This window comes from Sebastes umbrosus, chromosome 13 (assembly GCF_015220745.1).
Source record: "Sebastes umbrosus isolate fSebUmb1 chromosome 13, fSebUmb1.pri, whole genome shotgun sequence".
Taxonomy (NCBI): Eukaryota; Metazoa; Chordata; class Actinopteri; order Perciformes; family Sebastidae; genus Sebastes; species Sebastes umbrosus.
This window is the reverse complement of record NC_051281.1, coordinates 4,874,200-4,886,978: the sequence shown is the minus strand read 5'-3', so window position 1 is coordinate 4,886,978 and position 12,779 is coordinate 4,874,200. Positions and strand designations below refer to the sequence as shown.

The 12,779-nt window shown below is 42.7% G+C and overlaps 1 protein-coding gene and 1 long non-coding RNA gene across 5 annotated transcripts in view; one reads left to right on the top strand and one right to left on the bottom strand.

The window, feature by feature from the left end:
• Positions 1–12,779, bottom strand: part of kdm6a (lysine (K)-specific demethylase 6A) — a 46,213-nt gene that overhangs the window by 30,374 nt on the left and 3,060 nt on the right. For all 4 annotated transcript variants that reach the window (XM_037789470.1, XM_037789467.1, XM_037789469.1 and 1 more), the window contains exons 3-5: positions 10,432–10,540; positions 9,916–9,965; positions 5,878–5,936 (exon numbers count right to left, since the gene is read on the bottom strand). In XM_037789470.1, coding sequence (XP_037645398.1) covers positions 5,878–5,936; positions 9,916–9,965; positions 10,432–10,540 — 218 coding nt within the window. The remainder of the gene's footprint in view (positions 1–5,877; positions 5,937–9,915; positions 9,966–10,431; positions 10,541–12,779) is intronic.
• LOC119500052 lies at positions 1,902–12,705 on the top strand. Its single transcript, XR_005209515.1, has 3 exons — positions 1,902–2,042; positions 5,955–5,960; positions 12,695–12,705. It is a non-coding gene; the product is annotated as an uncharacterized LOC119500052 (long non-coding RNA).

Below are 12,779 nucleotides of genomic sequence, written 5' to 3'. Positions count from 1 at the left end.
GCTATCAGAAAAGATCTAAGTGTAAATGGAACCTAAATGCATTGGAGACGGAGTGAAATCTCATTTTTTAAACCATCCCGGGAGGTGGTTTGAGATGCATTTTGTTGACAAGTTGCAAATGCATCCATCTCCCTAAGCTGCAGCTTAAGTGACGCAGAAATTACAGTTAAATAGCCATCTCTAGCCCTGCAATATTACAGCATCAGGAAGCAGTTTCTTCGCCATTTTCTCGCCCGTCGGTGAGAGAAATCACTCCGATTGGCTTAAACGAATCAGTTCACGAGAAGAGAAACAGACGCGAGGAAAGCAAGCAAACGAGTTAAGTCAAGAGGACACACACAGAAGGCTCTTCTCATTTTTCATCTTCATCTCATCTGATCGTTCCCAGAATACACAGATTTTCACAGCAACATGGCCATCTGGGATGAAGCTAAGTCGTGGTCGGCAAACACCACTTTGTTTCATGTACGTATCATAACAACGGCTTGTATATCCGCCGTCCTCGGTCTTCCTGTTTCCCTTTTTGAATTACGAATACAGACTACCACGACCTGCTGGTGTGGAGAGTTATTTTCTCTCACGCAGACGCAGAATGTACGTGCTAACTGGCCGTCGGCTGTAGTCTTTGCGATGTGTTCAAGGGCAACTTGTTGTGTGTGCCTGGGCCTTAAGACACTTGAAATGACAAGTATGAAAGGGGCCTACTGGTGCTTGCATACAGTATTTAATCTTCACTTAGCTAGGACAACGAAATCGGTCCAGAAAAATGTATCACTAAAGTGTAATGCAGCCTTTATGATCGGGCTCCCCGACCGGTCCAGGTGTTTAACCGGCTGGATATCTGGGATGCATCTGTGAGCCTCTCAGCTTGCGTCTTTGAACAGTTCAAACATAGGTGAGCAGAAAAATCAGGGCTAAAGTCGTGTAGTGTGAACTAGGCTCATTTTTTACTGAGTCAACGATCCGCAGTGACGGAATAAACATAATTGGAAATGTAACATGCAACTGGATGACTGTAACTCATAGCAGAAACACTGAATTCTGAGTCCACTGCTCACTTGAAATGTTCCAAGTTGATCCACAGACAAAAAAAAAAAAAGTGTAGACAGATGTCCAAACCTGGATTTGGAGCAAACTTTATTTCAAGTAGATTTCACGATTGACTCAGCACTTTCACTGCTGGAGCTAATGTTAGCTTCCCAGTCTGAATGGACAATTACTGCACAGCCCCAAATCCCTGAGGTCTTGATTCAGGGCTTTTCAGATGATAAGCTTATAATAGTGCTATGAGGTGCTTAAAAGTTTAACTGGAAGATTTGACGTCCTGTTCCCCTTAACGACCAGCTGTCAGTCATTTACACTCCACGACTGAAGAGATAGACGGTAACTACATGATGTGAAACAAGCAGCTAGATTGCGTGGAAATAGATTCACCGCAGTAAAAGGACACAGCCTACTCTTTTCAAACAAAAAGAGAAATAAATAAATAGTACAGTCACCAGCAAACAAAGAGCACATTAACCAGACAAGAGCCATGAAAGTCAACTAATGGAATTAACATTGATTAGCTACAGCTGCTACGGCTGACTATTGGTGCCTTCAAATGAAACTCGTGAGCTCGAGTTTCCGACATGGGAAGTCGTGTACACGATATGTTTGACGTTCAAGTGGTTCATTCGTGAGAACAGCGCTCCTAAAAACGTGGGTAACATAATGTAGGAAATGCAAAGGCGTAATGACAGAGGAAAAGGATGAGGCCGTTGAGAATATCAACATTTTCCTCAGGCGTATTATAAAATTACGAAGAAAACCAATATATTACTAAAATTACAATATATTCACTTATTATTATGTACCGAAAAATTAACTTCCATGCACCTCAGACATTTCTGACAACGTCAAACTCACATCACAACTCGTGAACTCTGAGCTTTCGGAAACTTTCCACGTGAATACCACATGAGGGGGGCGTTCATATGGACTCTTCTCGTGAACGCGGTAAACACGACCCCATTTGAAGGCAACATAAATGGGTGAAAGTTGTTATTACCGTCTGCAAAAATCAAGTCGCCTCAATTCTTTGACATCTTACAGCCTGTTAAGAAATAGTTAATAATGTCTGTGATAGTGACAGTGACACATTTGGAGAAGTAAGGCTTTGCGTTGACATGAAAGCAAAAGACTCAATTTGTCATTCGCTGGTTGAACTGAATGATCCGGTGTCTGCAGACTTTATCTGTAGCACGATGGCAGATAAGAGCTGAAATGCTGAAAAAGGCTGCTGCCGTGTTAGCAGCAAACTTCCTACTCCTCTCCTAACAATATTGAAATAAACAAGTCCACAGAGACAAGAGCACATTAAAACAAACACAAGTTTCCAATTGAACCCACTCACTGTGTAGCTATGACAACAATGGCAATTGCATGTCAGCATGAAGCCTTTTTTTCCTGTATGAAGCACTGAGCTCACTGCTGACTGGGAGCCCCCCTCACACACACACACACACACACACTGAACTCATTGCCCCCATTTCCTCCTCCCCGTCTCCCTGCGCCTCCTCCTCCTCCTCCTCCTCCTCGTTATCTGGTCCCTCCCTCTCTCTGTGCTCCGGTTAACCCTCTTCCTCCCTCGCTGGCTGAATCCTCAGTGAATGCTTCTACAGAATAGGTTGTGACACACAGCGTAAGGCAGACTCCGGCCAAAAGATGAGCAGAGCACTACTCGCTCCTTTAGTGAAAGGGCATCTGACAGCAAAACAACTGCACATGCTTCCAAAGAAGCCAGGCAAATAACACCATTAGGCTCCATTATATGGACGGCATTTGATGTACTGTTTGAGATTTTATGGTGTAAATGTTCCACATTCAAATCTACATGATATTTCTAAGCTAATATTTTCTTGGGGCAAACCTTGTTTTGGATGGATTTTAACCATGGAACAAACAGATATTCATCTTTAATACTATCACAACGAGCCAACATTTAGTCAGTTTCAATCAAACTCTGGTGCAGTTCGTTTGGGCGGTTCTGAGCGCAGTAATCGTACTCTAGTGCGGACCAAAACAACCGGTGCAAGACCGCTTGTGAGAGGTGATCTCAGTTCGTTTTCCAAGCGAACCAAAATGCAGGCTGCCTGTGCTGCCATTTGTTGAGATGGACGCTGGTAAACGACAGGTTAACATGAGTGGGAAAGGACCGACCTGGTCTTCTGCAGAAGTCAGATGTTTGCTTGACATCTGGGCCGAAAAGAACGGACAGAATATGCTAAATAAAATTGAATAGTGAGATACCTTAAGATTCACACCGCTAATCACAAGCTCGTACGGACACGCTGGATAGTTGGGCCAGTGTTTAACTGTTTGCACTGAGCACCACTTCAGCCCTGTGAAGTAACATTCACCATTTGACAGCTCAGCATTCCTTTGGGCCCTGGCCTTGGGGTGACATAATCCTCTTGGCGAAACCCAACATGACACCCTCCCTCCGCCCCATTAACACAGTCCCCAGACCTCAGAGAAGGGGACAGGGGCAGGCCAATACTGGAGGCCTTCAAGGTCATGGATGAGGTAGAGGGGCAGCAGAAGGAAGACAGAGGAGAAAAGCCAGTAGAGGTGAAGGAGGTATCAGAACCTGGAGTTGAAGTGGTTCGATTCAGAACCAGTGCAGTGTGAACCGCTAGCTTGTTATATATAACACTCAAAAACACTAAATGACAGCAGTTAAGTAGTAATTAAAAGCCCCTATCACATAGAGATATCACAATACTGCCGTAAAGAAGATCTGCCGTTACGCTTTTTCACACTGACCCAAACAACGCTGCCGCCCCGGTGTGTGATTTTAGACAGCAGCCGGCATCGCGGGAGCAAAAGGCGGAAGAGGTGGAACAACTCTGTCCCCCCCGTTCCCTCTCCGTACCTTTCATACAGAACAGCGCGGCAGAATAACGGCGCAACATTCCCGCCTTGAACAGGCTGTGTGAAAGGGGCTAAAGACAATTCATTGCCCTGGTGTGACAATTCAACAAAAGTTAAATTTCCACTTATTAAGCAGCTGGATTTCAAGCATGCAATTTGGACTGTGACGAGGTAGAGGACTGAAATGTTGACACCTCACTTTTTTACAAGCGTGATGTACAGTAATTGGAAGACAGATCATCAAGCCCATCGTAGCTATTAGCGGTACAAGCGAAAAGCTGTTAAGTGATTCTGTCAGAGGCAGCGATGCTCTGCTCCCTGTGGGACAGAGAGATGGGGCTCACTGCACACACTGTACTCCCAAAATGGTCTCTAAATCTGTAGGATTAAAAGCACACGTTTGACAGCACAGTCCCCTCGAGATACTGAGCCACAGTGGGTAAAGGGTCCATCTGGGCCTCTTTTGAGGAGGGCCTGGACAAGATCACAGGACACCCAACGATAAAAATACTGGATGTTTTGTTCCTTTTTTGGACTATCACAAACACACAAATATAGCAGAACTCCCACCACTTGTAGGGATCCAGTGATAATGGGCACATCGGGAGGTTTCTTGCAGCTTAAAAGCAGAAATCCAGGACGTTAAAATGAGCAGCATTGTTTTAAAGACTTGGCTTTGACTAGGAAAATAGACCAAAGAAATGTTGTTGTGGTAGCTTACTAAATCAGAAACACCATGCTCAACGGGCACAAAGGTAGCAGAAGACAGATAATGCCGGACCATCTGCTACAGTTTGACATATCGGAGAGACGTTTCTTCTGTCTCTACTACTCTGGCTATAGGGTTCATTTAAGGACACTTCAGTTAGTGCAATGCTGACCACAAAATCTGCCTTTATCAAAACATGATGACTACAGTCACACAACACGTAACGTATCTCCCTGCTGCCGTTTTGCCACCAATTCTCATGCAATGGACTTCAAAGCTTCTCACTTCTTTGCACAGCAACACCCCAAAAGCCCTCCATGGTGGTGGACCATCAGTAATATGTAAATTCTCAGAGCCAGGAAAGCGATGCTCCCAGTCGACTCTTATTCTTGACAGCATTGTAAAAGTTATGTTATCTTAGACTTTTATGTTTGCACTCTTTGTAAGCACAGCAATTTCCCTCGGGATGAATAAAGTTTTATCTTATCTTATAGACAACACATTTATCCTGCACATCAACTCAGTATATGACTGCAGCCTTCTGCCTGGACAGAAATCTCACCTGTAGCTCACCTTACCACAAACTATTTAGCTTGCAGGTTCAAGCTCTCCTTGTGGCTTTCTGTTTTTTTTTTTGTGGTTTTCGGACATACAGGCTCCTAACTAGGGATGTGCGTTGGTGTGAAGGAGTTCAATTCTGCCATTACATGTCACACAAAGTGCACAGAGCTGATGAAATTCAATAACGGAAATGTTCTAAGTGTCTCAGGACTCACGTACCATGAACAGAACTACTGGTTTACTCAGGTCCCACAGGTGACTCTCACACCTGAAGGAACCCATGAAGCCTTAGACAAGAGATTGAGGTTTAACCTAGCAGACTGGAAGCCTCGACCACAACAATAAAAAACAACAGCTCCAAATTTGCTGTGTTTGGATGTTTTATCTTGTTAGCTAGTAGGCTAGTCATCCATACCTCCAAGAATTCGTTGTGTTTTTAAGGGGTTTTTTTAAGTTATGAAACATGCAACGCTGGCATCTTCACCCAACTGCTGATGGCCAGTAAAGAGCTCAAACATGTCAACTAACTACTAGTTAAGACACAATGGTTTCATTGTATATGTGTACTGTGAAATAAACACAAATAAAATGTAACTACAACAGCTTTACAGTTATTACAAGGCATCTTTTAGGAACGAAAAACCACAATGATGGCATGCATGCAATTCATTATTTTTGTTTTAAGCACTTACCACTGAAATGCGTTGTAATGGAAGTAAACCATGCCGAGGCCATATAAAAAGGCAGCATCCTGAAAAGAAAGAGTTAGAAAATTGTTACAACGAGCAGCACATTGTAATGATTACTGTCCACAACCTGGTAAGAAGCTAAAAGCTAGAAGTTATAACCGTGATGTGTCATTGCATTTTCATATGTTCATTACATAAAATTGCATATCTCAGTACCAATTAAAGGCCTTTACACACGAGGGGCATGATGAATTAACGCTTGATAACGCCTACGATACTGCATACCAAGTTGTACAGTCATGCAAGAAACAGTTTTCTAGTAGAAGAAACCATTCAAGTGACACAACCTGCTATGCCCAATGAGAATTTAACTCTTTACATATGCAATACAGGGGCATTTATCTCCCCCCCCGGTGTAAGACACCTCAGCAAATGTTATAACTAATCAAGCAGAAAGGAGTGGGCAGTACAACCAACATATGTCAAGGTATTGATGAACATAATAACATAACAAAAACAGACATATGGGACCGATCAATGGTCATGCGTCATCATGCCCTAATGAGGATCAGCAAGTAGCTGAGACAACATCTCGATCAATACGATTCCTTTTTCTTTCAAATAATTTTTTAAGGTCTCAAAATATCAAGTGATCATCTGCTATTAGCTGGTCTTTCATATCGAGTAATGTGACACACTATAGCGTGTAGCAGACAAGCAGTTCAAACTGATTTTCTTTTTTTTTCAAAGATTCTATAATTACTTTTATAATGAAGTGTACAACCAGTTAAGAGGCATAACACATGATACAAATATTAAAGTCAGTAGAGTTACACAGCTGCAGTGAGTAACACCAACTCACTGAGCATAAATCGATGCATTTCCATCATCAACATAATTATGTTGACACATCTTTCCTGCGTATCCTCTTCCCAGTTAGGAAGCCGCACCAGTCTGGCTTTGGCCAATGAAAGCGTTTGGACTCCATACTCAGGCTATTCTACATCACCACTGCTACCAAGACAAGTCTGCCCTACATCATTATCTAGCAGAGGGTATGACCTAACACCCTCGCTTCACTGTGGAGCTCTGTAATGGCGAGGAGCCCCGAGCTGTCAGGTCTGATCACAGTCCCAACTCTTAGCACCTCTGTTTAATGGCCATTCCAAACAGTGAAACATCAAACCAAACGGGCCCGTTCACCCACGCAGAGAGCACAGGCTGGACGCCATCATATCACAGCTGATTGGACAATTTAACTCCAGGCCATGAGCAGGAACTGTAGGCAATCTAAACTGAGGCCAACATTTCTGCAAATAATACTAAAACATTGTTACATCCACAATATAAGATCACGTCCTCATAAAAGTCCTATGCAGCTAAGCTCGTTGGAAATGACAAATGCTACACTACTGGCTATGGGATCTGAACTACTTTAGCGTTCCCTGGAATTGAGTTTTTGCATTCCCCCTGATCCATAGGCCAGTTTAGGGAAACGCTCTGCAGATACTACAGAACGGAGAGATGACATGACACTTTTCATTATGCATTTATTGCTCATTACTCCTTTCAAAAAGGCTGAGCTCTGACAGTATACAGCCACAGGCTGTGATCAAGCTGCAGCTGCTCTGCCTGGCTGTGCTGGTTGAAGCTGTGACTGTGAATGCGGTTATTGCTGGGACTACGGCTGCAGTTGTGGTTGAATCTATGGCCCTGTCTTGGGTGATGTGATCTCAAGTGGACAGCTCTAAGTACATCTGTTCACCCCTGGCGTTAGAATGCGTCTCCACATGTGTATCCAGTGGCCACTTGTCATTGGATCTCACTTCCCCGCTCTATATGCAAATAAACACGTAGTAAACACACGGCTAATACAGCAGATGTTGTGACGTAATATTACAGGAATGTCAGTAGTGATATCCTACATATTCGTGGATTTGGTTACATTCTTTTAACATGAAAATATAGCCTAAGGTTTTTGTCTACCGGCGGTCCCCAGGGACCTCCGTGCCGCTGCCTTTGCCAGGCAACAGCGGCGTGCAGCTTCAGAGTCGGGGATGAGAGCGAGCGAGCGAGCGAGCTGATGGGCAGGCGGGTATCAGCTCTGTGCAGAGCACCGGAACAAAAACACTGACACATCTCCGACAGGCTGATAATAATGCCCTTTGCGTGCCTACTCTGATAGTATGTAGACTATGTAGCCTATAGATGAGATATATTTTAATACAGTTGCACCGACAGGATACAGTAGAGCACAGAAGCCGTTTCCATGCAACGAGGCAGACAAGCGCTTGCGTCTGCCTGTCTAATCACATGAAGAGCGCCGTGAGACCCCGCGGATCCCAGCGGGACGTCAGTTGAGTGGGCGGTCCTTAATGTGGCCCAGGACACATTCACGTATACACTGCTAAAAGAATGTGGCCATATCGGATCTCAATGTGTCTTGATTGCATTCACACCTGTACTTAGAGCTGTCCACTTGTGATGGGATCACCAAGGACACATCACCCTGGATATGGCTACGGTGGCTGTACTGTGACTACTCTTTACTGCTCCTATTAACATTGGCCAAAAAAGCATCGGACTTGAACATGCAGTGCTTCTATCAGATATGACAAATGTGTTATCAATAAACCACAGGAGTTCAGCAATGCGGTAGCTTCAATACAACGCTCTACCAGCACAACCATGGCAACAACCAAAGCACAGCCATTGGCTACAGCAGCAGTCTGTCTCTATCAGCCTCGGCAGCAGTCAGTGACAGAGCTAGGTTAACTACTAAAGGCACGGTCACACATGCGGAAATGCAGTCGAGTTACCATCGCCTGCTGAGGCGATATTCGTCTGAAAGTTCACCAAAGTTGAACTCCGCACAAATGCAAAGATGCGAATGTGCTTCTTCACCGGAAGCGAACGTTTTTTGTCCCTTCGCTCGTGTAGAACGGAAGTGAAAGGTGCGACCGTGCCTGTACTCTCCTAGTTATACATCTAACTGCAATGATACTTTAATATGAATGATCTTTTGATTCGAATCATTGACTATCAGCCCAAATTAGTAAACATCACTATTTTACTTCATCTGCAACAGTGGGTTACTGTCTAAGGCTCTTGTTTCATAGTAATGGTCAACCTGAAGATTTGCATTATTCTGTTACTAATGTGCCACATGTCAAAGCCCTGACACACTGAGTTGACAGTCAGCCGCTCTTGAGAATCCGTGGACTTCCATCGCCCTCAATTCTTGCATTGTCTCTCAGGCACACCCTCTCCCTGTGGCCTTACATGAACTGAACAGTGTAGTACATCCATGTGTCCTATAGAATATAATCAAATACATACAACAAGCTGACAACCAGCCCAATCTTCTTGTGTGCACAGCACTCAAATTACAGTACATTTGGTCTGCAGATGTCCATGTACAGCGCTCTCCATTTTTCATTGTTTGGCTCTGTAGATCAGCTCATTCAGATATTAATTTAAACAGCTGTGACATTACAGTACAGAGTTGCAGCTTTAAGAGCGTCTGAGGACAGTCACATTCTTATTGGGTGAACATTGCATAAAAAGTGACCCAGTTTGAGGGCACTGCAGCAGAAAGATGATCCTAAACATGTCGTTTTTATGGCCAAACATTGCCGTATTCTTAATTGGCCAATTCAGTCACCTGACCACAATACATTTAAGCATGTGTTTCACTTGCTGATGACCAAACTTAAAGCAGAAAGCAAGAATGGCTGCAGGTCTGACAGAGCAGCTACTTCAACTACCGACTATTATTTGCAATCATTAAATAAAATGAGATTATTTAAGTTTAAGTTTACACCTAAAACTGGGAGACTATGTATAAAGAGACGTGTGTTACTATCTTGGTATGTTCTGACTGCTCTGACTTTTGACTGTAGTTGAGTGAACACTGCAATGAAGACCATGCAGACTACACAAATGACCGTTTAAAAGGCCGAAAAGAATAGTGGCTCCCCAACAAACAGTGCCTGCAATATTGTATGTTTTATTCCAACATGTATTGTTGTGCAAACTCACCTTCCAGTAGTCCGACTGTAAACTGAAGTACCTCTGGTATGCAGATAATGCTGAGAAAATGGTGCGATGAATAAAAGAATGTGATGCAGAAAGAGGGAGAGACACAGAAGGAGATAATGAGCAGTTAGTGACAAAGTTAAACGCTCAAGATATTCAACTCAGCTGCACTTTTAACACTTCTCAGCGGGAAATGTCTAATCAGAATAATCTTTTGTCAGCAGGTTTTAGCAGTGTTATCCAAAATAATGAGGGTAGAAAATCAAAGCAACAGCAGCGCACATTAAATGACTGCTCATGAAAAAAAACTAGCTATCAATTCTTCATTTGGATCCCCATTAACTTCCACAAAGTGGTCCCTAGTCTCCCTGGGGTCCACATAAAAACAAACAATTTAAAACCACACAGTATCAATACAACAAGAGGCAGAACAAGCCAATACAAATATCAGAAATGAATCGATTGATCCTGAGATACAGATTTGAAAAGAAAGAAGGATTTACATATTGAAACTCTCACCTTTTGGATAGTCCTCCAGCAGGAGGTTGAAGTGGCCCAGCTGGCAGAAAATGTCAGGGTCCACTTTCCCCTCTGCTTTCAGGATGAGAGCACCGTAGCAGCTAACAGCCTAAATGAAAGAACAACAGCAGTGTAGAGAGTTAAAGGGCTGCTACACAGCTGCAATGAACAATACAGAGTTAAATGGTTGAATGCATATTACACAAAAACGATCAAGTTATAAAGGGTTGGTATGGCAAGCAAATTTTAATTACAGCTTGACCTTAATGTTGGGTTTATTAGAGCTGAGGATCAGACACAGCTGACTGACATACTACCAAAGGGGTGCGTTTCCAAGCCTTCCAGGCCTGTTTTGCATAGTACCAGCTCAATGCCCAAATACGGACCTTCAAACAACGGCTAAACAAATTACTCTTGCTAGCCCATAATGCAGCCACTGAACAGGAATTACTAGTGAGTGTGACTGTGCGTGTGAGTCCACAAAATAATTATGTTGGATGCAATATGTCATAATAGAATATCTAAATAGAAAATCCGTTAAAAAAAAGGGGTAATTTTGTGTTGAACAGAGCATCTCCTTCAGCGTATGGTAATCTTGTTGAGCTTTGATGTCACAAAAAATAAATAAACTGGACACCAACTACAACTCTCTAAAATGAAATTATTTCACCAATGTATTTGTCATAAATCTGAAAGCCTAAAGCAAAGGACTAGGTGAAATGAAATCATTGATTGTACTGTGACATACTGATTCTAGTACAGTTCTGCATGCTCTTACATTATATTCTTGCAGCCCTCTTTCTGAAGTTTCCCATAACTACTTTGTGTTTGTAACATGGTAAAGTGATGCACTCAGGTATCCAGTATTGCAAAAGAAGATGAAGATCCCTTTGGGCTGCACGATTATGGCCAAAATGATAATCATTTTGAACAATACTAAGATGATTGCTGAAAGAATCAAACTAAAATCACGTTGTGATTAAACCCTACCTCACAGAAGGAATCATTCACCAATATGCCATTTCCTCACACTTCCTTGTCATGCGGCAAATACAAACCATGCATTATTACACACATTTTTGGGAGTGCTGGCATAATGCCATGCTGCTCTTCTGCTTATGAAACAGGGGTTCGCTAGCAGCGGAGCACCCTGCAGAGGCAGAGACAGTATGATTCAGCAAACAAAACAATGCACCTATCCTGCAGTTGTGAAAACTACTATATTGGGATGGTACTAATCTGTATCAATTCAACCTCATGCTCAGCTAATAATCTCCCTTCCCCCCCACATTATAAAATGGTAGAGTCCAGAGAGAGAATGTCAATCTTTATTTGAAATCAATATTTATTTATTCCACAAAATGTGACCCACACATACAGCCTTATGCATGTGATGTTATCACAAAGAAAGATCCCACAATCAGATCTTATAAATGTTATGATGCAGATAGGCCTGTCTGTGCAGATATCCAGCAGAGTATGAAGGACACTGACAGCAACAAAAAATGCCAATAAATGGAGAGCATGGCTCAGCCTAAATCTGAAAGTACACCCCCTAAACAAAAATAATGTTACCAACTTCAACAAGAAAGCCACATGTTGAGGAACACACACACATCAAACACACAGGCGGTGGTTAACATGTTCTGCATGGACTCAACGTGTGTGTGCACCAAACACTCACACACACAGTTAAAGAGGCTGCTTCTGCTTTATAATTGATCAATATCAATCAATCAATATTAATCTGCATCAGTTCAACCTCATGCTCAGCTAATAATCTCCCTTCCCCCACATTATAAAATGGTAGAGTCCAGAGAGAGAATGTAAATATCAATATTGATTTATTCCACACAATGTGAGACACACAGCCTTATACATGTGATGTTATCACAAAGAAAAATCCAACAATCAGATGTTATGATGCAGATAGGCCTGTCTGTGCAGAGTATGAAGGACACGGACAGCAACAAAAATGGCAACAAACGTTGTGCATGGATGAGCCTAAATCTGAAAGTAACAAAAATAATGTTCCCAGCTTCAACAAGAAAGCCACATGTTGATGAGGACACACATCAAACATACAGGCGGTGGTGAACATGTACTGCACGGGTATGATTCAGCAAACAAAACAATGCTCGTATTGCACCTATCCTGCAATTGTGAAAACTACTATAATGGGATGGTACTAATCTGTATCAGTTCAACCACATGCACAGCTAATAATCTCCCTTCCCCCACATTATAAAAGGGTAGAGTCCAGAGAGGGAATGTAAATATCAATATTTATTTATTCCACAACATGTGACACACACACAGCCTTATGCATGTGATGTTATCACAAGAAA